At 43.9% G+C, this 14,064-nt stretch overlaps 1 protein-coding gene across 1 annotated transcript; it reads right to left on the bottom strand.

The window, feature by feature from the left end:
- Positions 1-11,690: 11,690 nt before the first annotated feature.
- On the bottom strand, positions 11,691-13,783 carry LOC114274147 (putative protein phosphatase 2C 24). The gene is given in 5 exon segments (XM_028216015.2): positions 11,691-12,217; positions 12,315-12,420; positions 12,524-12,766; positions 12,768-12,830; positions 12,912-13,783. Coding segments are annotated over 5 exon segments (1,242 nt in total). The 5' UTR covers positions 13,398-13,783; the 3' UTR covers positions 11,691-11,873.
- Between the last annotated feature and the right edge of the window lie 281 nt (positions 13,784-14,064).

Below are 14,064 nucleotides of genomic sequence, written 5' to 3' on the forward strand. Positions count from 1 at the left end.
TTTTAGTTCTGGCCACCTTACTAAACTTTACTGTTTTACCTGCTGTTTTTGCAATCTTTGTTCATACTTTCGATATTTTATCTTGCATTTTGTATTCCACTATATATTTGAAATTTGTTTGATTCATGATTCTGTTTTTACCCAAATCATCTTCTTGAATATACACTGTTCACACACCAGTTGATTTCTGCCACTGTTCTTGGCCTGATACCCTTTTGTTCTTTCAATGTTCTTGACAATCCATCTTTGTTCTTGATTCTGAAGCGTATCCCTGTTTTTTTGTTTTTCTAGATCCGTGCATCCAATCTTCGTTTCCATAAATCTAGGTTTGGGATTTGCCTGTAGAACCCTTGATTTTTAGGAAAAACTGAAACTATTTTCACAAATCCTTACCCAGCACATACTTTAGGTTTTTTGCCGAGGTCTCAATATCCCACTTTTCATTCTGAAATCCAGCTCCTCCTAGCTAAGCCGACATCATGGGTATGTGGAAACATAGGGTAGACACCCCGACAAAATTAGAATACTTCAGGCGAAAGTTTTCCATTCCTGCCGACGTCCATCTGAGGTTGGCTGGGGATGACGACTCTATCATGCCCGATGTAAACCTCATGCCTTTCCCAGTAGTAGCGTTTATTGAGTGTGGACTTAGGTTTCCACTTGACCCTTTCTTCCGTGAAATCCTCCACTTCTATAGGTTGAACCCAATGCAACTTGCAATCAATTCGTACCGAATTATTAATGGTACCATAGCCTTAGCCAAATAAGAGAATGCTAGGATTACTCTTGCCGACTTCCAGTTCTGTTATACCATGTGTCGCCTGAAATCAGAAAAAGGCCACATCTATTACCTCAAGCCGAGGTCTACGGAATACAAAATTGTTGCCGACCTCCCTGACTCCAACAAGGGAGCGGGGGATGATTACTTCATCGTTTTGGGTAATTGGGAGTTTCAATCAAACGATGACCTCCATCTTTATCCGCTAAGTCGAACAGTTTTCGGGGAAGGAGCTGGTAAGGGCCACCCTTCACAAATTTTCTTGCTTTCTTGTATAAAGTTTTCAACATTTTGCTCTAATGTCTATGCTTTTTTCTTGCAGCTCTACCTTAGCCACCAAAGGGCTTCCGTCAGTCTTTCTTTCCTAGCAAAGACTTGAAGAAACTTCTGAATTTTCCAGTCCACAAGCGGAAGGCCCCTCTGTTTCTCAACTTCATCCCCACGTATAAGTCGGCTCTTCCTGACGTCCCAAAGAAGAAGAAGAAAAGCCTTTCTCCACCTTCTGCCACAACTACACAAGTCGCATCCACATTTCGGACAGACCAAGGATCAACCTCTAATCCAGCTGAGTAGCCGTCAACCTCGGCTCCATATCTGATCCCGATATCCCAACGACAACGCCGGCGACGAACCATTTTTCCTGCTGAGATGGGCCGTCAAAAAGCTGTTGCAAAAGATCTCCTGGCCAGTATCCCATCAACCGTTGACGCTCAACCAACGCAAACCCAACCTCCACCAAAACAAAAAAGAATTAAAAAGGCTCAACCAAAGGCCAAGGTGACTCAGGTTGACACTGAGGACACTTTGCCGATCTCCAAATTGGCTGAGAGTGACAAGTCCCAGCTTACCGCGGAGAAGAGGCGTGCCAAGGCCCAACCAACTGATTCTCCAAAATCAAAGAGGCCGAGGTCATCTTCTGTAACCACCTTGGGGTCCAAAAAACATGATGCCCCCTGGGCCCCAAAAATTACTCTGGAAGATAAGCCAATTATGGCCAATGATAGCGCTGATGACATCAACGTCGGCGTAACCCTTAGTACTGCTCTGCTTCTCCCCGGCGATCTCGACCGAAACGCCGAGTTGAGCGAGTATGAAAACTACGCTCTGATGCTTCAACGCTCCGTTCAAGTAAGTGTCTTTATCTGGCAACTTTTTCTTTCTTTCTGTTCATTTCATACTTGTAATTTTTTCTAACTTCTGTTCTGTTTACTTTCAGGCCATCCAGCATGCCCATTCTTTTTCAGTACAATCTTTTGAGAACCGGGAGAGGCTAGCCGAGATGAAGAGGGAAGTCTCTAGTCTTCAAAAGGCCAACAAAAGTTTACAATAAAAAATGAAAAAACTAGAAGACTAGGCCGAGGCTGCCACTAAGGCCCAAAATGATGCCGAAGAAAAGGCAGAGTCTGTTGAGGCCATCAAGAAGGTTCTTAAGGCCCAGAAGAGAGAGGCCGAAGAAAAGATGGCCCAAGCCCAGATAGAACTGCAAGACGCTCTGGCCACCAAAGAGGCTGAAGTTAAGGCAGCCGATGAACAGGGCTACAACGAAGGAGTAGCCAATGTTACGGCGGACTACGAAAAGTAGGTGAAGCAGGCATGCAACAGGGGTTTCACCCTTGGCTGGATGACCTTGCTGAAAAGGCATGATGTCCCCGAGGACTCCCCCCTTAGGAATGCCGATGTCCTTCCTCTGCCATTCCCCCCAACTCCAAGCCAAACCGCCGACGACGACTCTGAGTCTGAGGAGGAGGTTTTGGTGAGGAAGCCCAAGGAAGCTGCTGGGGTCAAGTCACCTACTCAAAATGAGCAAGTCCTGGACTTGACTCAGGCCTCGTTTGAGAACAGGCTAATTTAGTAACTTTTTAGTTATTTGGCTAAAATATGAGCTAAAAAAAATTAGTATGTTTGGAATGATTTTTTGACTTTTTACGAAAAGATGTGCAAAAAGTAGAGAGAAAAGAGAATCTTTTACTTTTTGGTATGGGTTATTGGCTTTTTAGCTTTTTTAGTAACTTTTTGACTTTTTGACTAAATGGGCTGGTTCCCAAACGAGGCCTCAAGATGAGGAGGATGAGAAAGTCTCCAAGGATGCCACTCCAGAGAAGGGGTCATCGAACGTGCCTCCTGCCGACAAGAGCATAGATGAAACCCTTCAAGAAATTGATGCTGAACTTGCGGCCGAGAAGGTTGCCGAGATGTCTTCTCAACAGTCCTCCGAGGTCCAAACCCAACTTGCTGCTGAAGACTCTTGATTTCATGTTTTTCTTTTTCTTTTGTGCTCTGTACTTTTCTTTTTGGAACAATTGTAGGCTTTGGCCGATATGTCAAATTTTTTAATATAACTCTCTTTTCTGAATGCTTGTACGTGTGCCTTCTCTGTATTACTCTTGTATGATTCCATACTTAGAATATATCTTTAGTATACACTTCAATCTTTGTGCAACCTTCTCGGGGTGACATACCTCGGTTATACAAACTAATGATTTACCTCGGCAAGTACAAAAGTACCTTTCTTGACATAACCTTGGTTTCACCTTGTAAATTTTTTCATAAAATTTCAACAAGTGTTTTAACCTTAGTCTTCAACTTGTAAACTTTTCTTAAGTTTCAACAAGTGTTAAACATCATTTCGATTTAACTTCAACTTGTGAACTTTTCTCAAGTTTTAACAAGTGTTAAACATCATCTCGGTTTAACTTCAACTTGTAAACTTTTCTCAAGTTTTAACAAGGGTTAAACATCATCTCGGTTTAACTTCAACTTGTAAACTTTTCTCAAGTTTCAACAAGCGTTAAACATCATCGCGGTTTAACTTCAACTTGTAAACTTTTCTCAAGTTTCAACAAGCGTTAAACATCATTTCTCTTCTCTCTGTCCCCTAATGTTAACCTAAGTTCCACTTGGGGTCTCATTATGCATGTATTCCGAAACAACGTTACGTATCTTCATCAGTCACAAATATAGAAGAATTCGGCTAAAATTTTATTCATTACGTCGGCAAATAACAAGGACATTCTAATGGTAGAAAAACTTCAGATTACAAGTATTCCAGGGTCTTGGCAACTCTTTGCCCTTACTATCTTCAAGCCGATATACCCCGTTGCCTAATACCGAAGTGATTCTGTAGTGTCCTTCCCAGTTTGGGCCAAGCTTGCCCTCCCGGGGATCCTTCTTGTTGCTGATGACTTTTCTCTAGACTAGGTCGCCGACGTGGAACTCTCTTGTGTTGACTCTTTTATTATAAGCTCTGGCAAGCTGCTGCTGGTAGGCTGCGAGCTGAATTGCAGCTTTCTTTCTTCTTTCTTCTAGTAGATCCAGATCTCAAGCTAAGAGTATAAAATTAGTCCCACTCTCTACTCCCTGGGTTTTGATCCCAAGGATGCCGACTTCAAGCAGAATGACAGTTTCTGTGCCATAAGTCATGGCAAAGGAGGATTCCCTTGTTGATCTTCTCGGCGTAGTCCGATATGCCCAGAGCACATTTGGTAGTTCATCCACCCACTTTCCTTTTGCTGCTTGCAGCCTTTTCTGTATCCTATCTAGGATAACTTTGTTGGATGCTTCTGCTTGACCATTGCTTTGAGGAAAGCTTGGGGTTGAAAAGTAGTTCTTGATCTTGAACTTTGCACAGAAGTTCTTGATTAGTTTGCTGTCAAATTGTGTTCCATTGTCAGCAACTATTACTCTCGGAATCCCAAATCTGGTGATGATGTTCTTCCATAAGTTCTTCACGTCTACATCTCGGATCTTGGCTAGGGGCTCAGCTTCTATCCACTTGGTGAAGTAATCTATTGCTACCAGCAGGTACTTCCTTTGTCCAGTTGCTTGGGGTAGTTGCCCAACGAGATCCATGCCCCATTGGGCAAACGGCCAAGGACTGGATACTGAGTTTAGGTCTGCTGTATGTTGGTGTATTAATGGTGCAAACCTTTGACATTTTTCACATTTCTTCACATAGGCTTCTGCATCATTCTGCATGTAGGACCACCAATACCCCTGGGTAATGGCCCTGTGGCAAGTAATCTGCCCCCAGTGTGGCTTCCACAGATTCCTTCATGTATTTCATATAAAAAATCTTCAACTTGTGATGGGTGTACACACCTTAAAAGGGGCCCAGTGAAAGATCTTCTGTAGAGATGTTCTTCTACTGTTAGACTGAATCTTGCCGACTTCAATCTGATCTTGTGTGTTTCCTTGTGGTCATCTGGCAGCTTTCCTTCTTTCAGGAATGTAACAATTACATCCATCCAGCTTGGTCCCATGTCCACACACATTGCTTCATGCTCTGTGGTCAGTGGTTCGATGCTCGGGCCCGATAAGTATTCGACCATTATCGTCCTTGCTTTTCCAGTTTGTATTGCATTGGCCAGATTGGCTAGTGCATCGGCGTGACTGTTATCATCTCGGCTAACCTGATGTAGTCGACAATTATGAAACAAAGCTACTAACCTGCTGACTTCCTTTGCGTAGGCTGACATCCTTTCATCTCGGGCTGCAAACTCACCCGTTGTCTGGTTGACTATGAGCTAGGAGTCACAGAAGACGATCATTTCGTCTGCTTCTGCTGCAACCGTCAGCTTTAGTCCTGCAATCAATGCTTCATATTCTGCTTCATTGTTTGAGGCCTTGAACCCCAATCGAATGGACTGTTTCAATACTTCTCCATCTGGAGATACCAGTACTACTCATGCCCCCACTCCTTGCCAGTTTGAGCTCCCATCGACAAACAATTGAAAGGAGTCGCTGATGTAAATGCTGCAGGGTCTGAGTTTTTCCTTTTTCTTTTGTTTTGTTGCATTTGGCTGGGCTTTTCCTTACTTGCTTGGACATCGTTCACTTCGGCTCAATGGAGCCCGATGTGCGATGGATTCTGGTGTTAACTCGGTCACGAAGTCGGCCAAAACTTGGCCTTTGATTGCTGTTCTCAGTCTGTACTCCAAGTCATATTGGCCCAAAGCGACTGCCCATTTGGCTATTCTCTCTGTCAAGTCTCCTTGTTGCAGTAAGAACTTCAAGGGGTGCTTAGTTAGCACCACAATTTTATGGGCCTGGAAGTAATGGTTCAGCTTCTTTGAAGCCATTACTAAGCCAGTGCCAATTTCTCTAAGGGTAGATACCTTGTTTCTGCATCGACTAGGGTTTTGCTTACATAGTAAACAACCCTTTGCTCTCATTTTTCTTCTCGAATTACCACTGCGCTTACTGCGTGTTCTGAGACTGCTAAGTACACAAACAACTCGTCCACGGGTTCTGGATTTGAAAGAACTAGAGCTGTGGTCAGATACTTCTTCAAGTCGGTCAGGGCGGCCTCGTATTCTTCTGTCCATAAAAAATATGTGGCTTTTTTCACTAGGTTGAAGAAAGATTTGCACTTGTCTGAGCTTCTGCTTATAAACCTATTCAGGGCTGCGGCCCTTCCAGTTAACATTTGTACCTGTTTTGCCAATGTCGGGCTCTTCAATTCCAAGATGGCCTTAATCTGATCTGGACTGGCCTCAATGCCTCTTCTAGTCACCAGGTATCCTAAAAACTTATCAAATCCTACTCCAAATGCGCACTTCGCTGCATTGAGTCGGAGCCAATATGTTTTAAGGATGTCAAAGACTGCTTTCAGGTCGGCCAGATGACCTTTAGGTTCTTTGGTCTTCACGACCATGTCATCACTGTAAACTTCCACTGTTCTGCCAATTAGGTGTTTGAACATCTTGGTTACCAGCCTTTGGTAAGTTGCTTCTGCGTTTTTCAACCCGAAAGGCATTACTCCGTAGCAGTACAGCCCTTTGGGAGTGATAAACGTAGTCTTCTCTTCATCTGGAGGGTACATGGCTATCTGATGGTACCCCCTGTATGCATCCAAGAAGCTCATCCTTCCATGCCCCGAAGTGGCGTCTACCAGCTGATCAATCTTGGGTAGAGGAAAGCTGTCTTTGGGACAGGCTTTGTTCAGGTTAGTAAAGTCTACGCAGACCCTCCATTCACCATTTTTTTTCTTTACCACCACTGTGTTTGATAGTCATGTCGGGTAATCTACTTCTTGAATGGCCCTGGCCTCGAGAAGTCTGTCTACTTCCTCCTCCACTGCTTCGACGTGTATCAACGTCGGTCTTCTTGCTCGTTGGACTACCGGTTTGGCCGATCTGTCAACGTTCAGCTTATTGCAAGTGACCTCGGGGTCAATGCCAGGCATTTCGTAGGGTGTCCATGCGAACACCTCAATATTTGCTCTCTGGAAAGCTTTTATCTCTCTTTCTTCTTCTTCGGCTAGGCTCGAGCCGAGAAGAAAGAAGCGTTCTTCATCCCCCTCTTGGACGAGGATTTTCTTCAATGTTTCTTCACTTTTTTCGATTGGCTCCTTACCGACATCCTCTAGGACCTCCACGTCCTCGTCTTCAATCTCTGCCTTCTCTGGTTTTCAAATGCTGCTGGTGGATTTCATTGCTGTCATGGAGCAATTTTTTGCCTGCAACTGATCTCCTCTAACCTTCTCAATCCCATACTCCATTGGGAACCGCAATAGTTGATGCAAAGTTGAAGGAACAACCCTCATTGCATGCAATCATGGCTTTCCCAAAATGATGTTATAAGGGGAGGGTGTGTCAATTACAGTGAACTCTGTTGTTATCTTCCTGGTGCCTGCCTACACCTCCAAGATGGTTGTTCCCAGTGGCCATGTCGGCGTTCCATTGAACCCGACCATTGGGCTATTGGACTGCTCCATATCGCCTAGGTGAAGACCAAGCTTCTTGTAACATCGGACGTACATGATGTCACAAGAGTTGTCTTGGTCAATCAGGATGCGCTTTACTTGGCATTCCCCAACTTGGAAGGCTACTACCAAGGCATCATTATGCGGATGTTGCACCATTTCAAGGTCGGTTTCAGAAAAGGACACTACTGGTCCTTGGCTCTCCTCTGCTCGATGCCTCTTCTCCCCGACTTGGTAGATATGCTGCAGATGTTTTACCTTCTAGGTCTCCCCCCAAATCTCGTTTTCGTTGACCTTCGAGTGAATGACATTAATTACCCGAGGTCCTTCTGCTTGTGGTTGCTGTGTTGGGGGAGGTGGTGCTGCTGTCGCCTGAGGCAATCTTGCTTGTTCTTCCCTTGTTCTGGCCTCATCGACAAGGTCTCTCAGATGGCCTTGTCTCACCAGGTCTTCCAAGTGTGTTTTCAGGGTTGTGCAGTCCTGAGTCATATGCATGTTTTCATTGTGGTAAGCACAATGTCTGCCAAGGTTTCTTCCCATGAATTCTCCTAGTGCTTTTGCTGGTGTTCTGAAATATGATTGATTCCGAATTTGATCCAGGACTTTGTGAATTGGGATTCGAAACACAGTTGTCACTGCCTGTGCAACCCTCAATTCTGTCTCTTGTTTGCTCAATCCATTATTACCTCGGCCTCGCTTCGGCGAGCCGTTTCCATTTTCTTGCTTTACCTCCTTGGTCCCCGATGTATCTTCTTCAGCCCTGGCGTACTTCTCGATCCTCGCCATGAGCTCTTCCATGCTTTTTGGCAATGTCTTTGCCAAAGATTTTCGTAGTGGACAGTTGTCTTTTAGGCCGTTCTTGAAAGATACGATCGCCACCTCTTGATTACACTCTGATATTCGGTTGAACACCTCGTAGTACCTTTTTGCATAGGCCCTAAGGCCTTCATACTTACTGATCTTCAGAGCCATTAGTGCGTCCACCCTTAATGGCTGCAGTTTGTTTGTCACGAACCTGGCCACAAACATGTCGGCCAAGCCTTCCCAAGTCTTCACGCTTCCCTTTGGTAATTTGTGGAACCAATCTGATGCAATCTCCCTAAAAGATGAGGGGAATACTTTGTAGAGCAATGGCTCGTTCCCACTGTACAACGCCATTGAATTCAGGTATAATCCAACATGAAAGTTGGGGTCCGACTTACTATCGTATATTTGGAACCTCGGCATACTGAATTTTTTCGGAGCCTCAAATTTGTCTAACTCTACCGAGAATGGTGTTCTCAGCTTTTCAGGGGAAGTTACCTCGGTATCGGCATTCTGCTGCTTTCTCTTGAGATAATCTCTCAAGTCTTCTTTGTTCCGCCCAAGAGCTCAGCTATCTTCTGACTTCAGTCTTTTCAGTATACTACTCTCAGCTTCATGGTGGGTCTTTTTCGATCTTTCTTCGTGAGTTGTGTCGAAGCAGAGTGCTTGCCCCTGAATATACCGATGTTCTTTGGGGTCTGCCTCCTTGGCACAGTGCATCCTCCGCGACTCTTCTCTCATCGACTCTCCTCGCCCGACCTCCTTGGAAGGCCGGTGAGAGTGTTTTTCGCTTCTGGTGTGCTGAGGGGCTATTGGGATTGTCTTCTGCCGTCCCTTCTGGGCATTGGCCGCTGAAATCAGCGTGTCCTGCAGCGGGTATGGTGGCTGCATGACATTGTTTTGCATCATGAAATTGACGAATGATTGTAGGTCTGCCAATTTGTTTGCCATCTCCTTTACCTCTTCATCTCTCCGCAGGCATCTATCCTTCTTGAAAAATCTAGAAATCCCCTAGATGTTGATTTGTGATTATGTATCAATTTAAAGCAGAATATAACAATCCCAATCAAACAATCAAACAATCAAGACAAAGAGACACAACGATTTAACGTGGAAAAAACCACAATTGGACACCTCCAACTGTGATAAAAAAACCACGGGCAACAGCCACAAGACAATCCACTAAGAAGAATTAAAGGAATTACACAGGTATACTCTCAATTACCTAGCGAATCCACAACGCCTAATTGAACCAACCTTTATGTGCCTCTTCCAACCCCATCTTCACCACGGAATTGTCTTTCTGATGAGCCACTCCGGATTCCACCAAAGCTTCAGGCTCGAATTCTTCAGAATCCACAACTGAAGAATAACTCTCTCTTTTGTGTATAAGAAACAAACCTTTGATGTACTCTCTTTAGATCATGAGTTGAATACTCAATAAAAACATCAAAGAAAAACTAGCAAAATCTCTCCAGATATAAACCTTAAGATCCAAAAATAAGATCTGAAGAAGTCTCCCTAGTGTTGGGAGAAAACCAATTATTTATAGAAAACCAAAGCAATCCTAATTTCAGAAGAAAACCAACTCTTTAATCAAATCTGGAAATCTGGGATCGCGCGGTCCGCTCGAGCGCCCTTTTCCCCGCTCGAGCGGAGACTTCAAATTCTGTGATTTCATACATGCTCCACGCTCGAGCGTCGGTTTTGCCGCTCGAGCGGCAAATCACACCATCCAGTACTTTTTCAGGCGACTGCAGAGATACTGAGAGCTTCCAATCCCCGCTCGAGCGTCCCTTTCCCCGCTCGAGCGGGAAGGCCAAAACTGGAAAAACTGGAAAAATATAACATGATTGGACAGGCAACTTTGAGTGCATTTTTGCATTTTGCTTCGGGCCGCGAGCTGACCGGGCAGCTCGACCCCCGTAATAATCAGCGAAGTGGCAATCTTGAAAATATTTGCATCACAAACTTCTCTGAAAGGCTCAATTCGGGTTGGATTCGCATCTAAACACTCATAGCCTCACTGAAATAAATGTGCGAAAATAAATACAACTGAAAGGAGTTTTGTCAAACGGGATTGCCAAGAAATAAAACCTAACACTTCTATACTTGGAGGTCATCCTCATTGTAGTACCCACTTCGATCTGGCTTTTTTGGTACGTCGCCATCCTAGCCGACGTCTTTCTTGTTGTGATTTTGGTCGCGAGTTTCTGTGTTGCGGTTGTCTCCTTCGACGTCAAGGTCGATGGGTCTGCCACTCCCAGCAGGAGTGTCGTCCCCAATCTTTTCCTTCTGTCCGTCACTGGTCATCTATTTTCATTTCATTCCCACAGACGGCACCAAATTGTGTGAGTGATTTTCTGATCACACTGCCCAACTCAGTAATCAGCTGGAGAGTACTGGCAGAATAGATGACACCTGGCTGACCTGCAATAGAAAGAGAAGATTCCGGCGATAGTTCGTCCACCTGGGGAGCACTCCGACGATCAAGTCAGTATATCTCTCAAAGATAATCAATAATGCTAAACTCACTGTTCAGAATATAAATTGCGTACCTTCGACCCATGGGGGTGCCTCTCTTTTATAATCAACTCAATCTTTGTCCCACTAGAAGCCTAACTTCAATGGACTCTTGCGTAGTGCTTATCCTGGACTCTCCAAGAGATAAAGATAAACTCCCTAAGAGTGTTATCCTTATCCATGTTGAAGTCTTTCGTCATTCTAGGACTCTTGTCCCTTATCCGCTTATTTCGAATTTCGATATCTTCGGAGAGTACCTCGGCCTTGCCGAGATAACCTCGGCGTCATAACCTGGACACGTGACACCTCGTATGACATGTCGTCGTCACCTTGGCCACGTGTTAGGACTCAAAAAATATATCCCCACACCTCCTAACCGAACCCTATCCTTTAGTTGTGGGATTTGAGTAAAAATTTAACAATCCCAAAATAATATATATATATATACATATATATTTTTCTTTTCAAGGAACTTGAACCCTTGTCCTTTGATAGTATAATTATTATACATTAAAAAAATTAATTTTTTCAAATTAATTTTTAGGCCAAGTTTGTCTAACCTAAAAAAGTGCACTTATTTCATCTTTTTATCTTTTTTAGGTCACATCAATCAACATCTTTTCTCTACTTTTTCTACACATAATACAAAAAAAGTCAAAAAGTACACTTATTTAGTCTTCCCAAACTTGGCCTTAATAGTAATTTAAAAAAAAATATCAATGGTCATAATTATACTTTTTATATTATTAATAAATTTAAAAAAAGAATAAAATAAAAAATTCAGATTACTAAATTCTTAATTTTTAAAAAAGAGATAACATTTTTGAACAATAAAAAATAAAATAAACAATTAATATTTTAAAATAAAAATAATATATAAAATTAGATAAAATATAAATATATTTTATTCACATTTTACTTATCTTTTTTTTCTTCTTAAATTTTTTTCTCAATCTCTTAACTAAACATAGCATAAATCTTCTTAATTAAAAACCATCAAAAATAAAATAATTTTTTTTTAAAAAAAAAAAAAAACCAAAATTAACACGAAGTGCTGTCCATTCGCTACGTGTCTCTACTGAGGTCCACCACAACCACACTTACGTTGTCAGTGCTTCGCCTGGCCAATGCCAGTTTCGTCAACAGCATGGACGCATCCCAGCACGCCTTGCCCACCATTTCCCCTCCGCCGCCGGCCTCTCTCTCCTCCTCCGAATTCTGGTTGCTCTCCGCCGCACACGGCGGCGCCTTCCCTCTCAGGCACATCCTCGCCACTCCGCACGCCGTCTCGTTCGACACCACGTCCCACAGACCATCGCTCGCCAGTATCAGACAGTCATCCTCCGCCGTCCGATCCGTCACAGTCACCTCCGGCTCACAGTTCACGTATGGCTTCAAATAGTTATCACCTACATATACACATGGTACATAATAGCGTAAGGATATCAATCAGGCTATCCTGCGCCTATAGAGAGAATATAGAGATCTCTGGAGCTTCGATCTTACCAATGGCTCTTGACATGGCGAGAACACCGAGAACTCGTGGACCGTCCCAGTATATAACTCTGCCTCCGGCTGCTTGGATCCGGCTCAGCTCGTCTGGACGATCCGGCTGTCATTATTCCAAACAAAATATATTAAAACAAACTGGACTTAAAAGGTAAGAACTCAAAACTAACAAACAATCAGGACCGTTGAGCATACATGTCTCTAACCTTGTGATCGTTCGAGAGGGGGATCGCCTTGCCAGTGCGACACAAAACAGCTCTGGAATCACCACAGTTAGCGACGATGATCTTATCAGGTGTAACAATGGCGACCACGGCTGTGGATCCAACGGCGTCGCACTCCGGCGTTTGGAGTTCGCACCTGCAATTCGGGCCCAACGCGGTTTTGTTCCACGCGATAACCTCCTTGTCCATGCGATTGAAGCTTCGCTCCATCGCGATCTTCCATTCCGTTGTCGCTCTCCAACTCTTCTTTCACTAGTTCATGTAATCGGTCTTTACACTTCATCGCCACCTACAATCAAAGCCAAACACTCCGGTCAATTCGAAATCGAAACCCTAGAAAATATGTGATTTTTTTTTTTGGCTTACGTACATGAGAGCAACCATGGCCGTCGTAAACGCCGAAGTAATGGAATTCTGTGGCGGTTTCATGTTCTCTCCGGCAAAACGACGGGTGGATCGCCACCGCGTCCTCCATGTCTCTCCGCCTACCACAAACTGACGCCACACCAAACTCCGGATACACCTCCTGACTCACTGAACTAGACAACAGTGATGAACTCGAAATCGGACTCGACAAATTCTCAGGGCGATCTGAAATCGAGCTCTCTTTCGTCTCCGATCTCTCGTTTTCCGACTCTAAAATCTGTTCTCCTCCATCTGACGAACTATTCTCGACGGCGTTATCGTGCTCTAGTTTCTGACGCTTCTGTCCGTTTGAGGTCTCAGGGGTGGTCACACCGGCGACGTACTTGAACCGTCGGATCTCCATTCTCCGACGCCTCGCCAGTCGTGAACTCGGTTCGCACGGCGTCGATGCTTCGCTGTCACTCACTACTTCGCAACAGATCTCCGCCATTACATAATCTCCACCACTTCCAATGCCCCGGGTACACCCCCTTTCTCTACTCCATACGCAAAATTCAGTAGAGATTTCAATTAAACCACTTTAAAAACCTATAAGAAATCAAAAATCTAAAGATGAGAGAAAGATCAGTGGCTTCCAGGAGGACACAGCTTGGTAGATACACAAAACTCTCTGCAAAAGCTTTTTGGTTGCACACACAAAAGGCCGGTAACGAGCAGACCGTGACCACCAGGTACAATTTGTGTGACGTAGCACGTCAAAACAAAACCGATCTCCGCCGTTCATCTGTCTCCTTCAACTCACCACCCGGCTGTTCAAATCCAACACGTGTACAGAAAACTCCCCCTTATCTCTCTTTGCGTGGCCCAATCACCGAGCACCAGGAGAAGGAGAGAGAGAGAGATTATACGAAGTTGCTTTCATAACACCCATGTGGTCCTCAGACCTCGTCCACCAAATTTAAGCCCTCCCTCTTTTTCGAGAAGTTATGGGTTCGTTTGGTTTGTATTTTTGAAAAAATTTTGTGAAATTTTTTTTATAAATAAATTTTTAAAAGTAATTAAATAAAATAAATTTTTTAAAAAAAATTTATCAAAACTTGTAAACCAAATAAGTTTTTCAAACAAATCTCTCTCTCTCACACATATTAAATCAATCA

Source organism: Camellia sinensis, chromosome 14 (assembly GCF_055761805.1).
Source record: "Camellia sinensis isolate YWXY chromosome 14, ASM5576180v1, whole genome shotgun sequence".
Classification (NCBI taxonomy): Eukaryota; Viridiplantae; Streptophyta; class Magnoliopsida; order Ericales; family Theaceae; genus Camellia; species Camellia sinensis.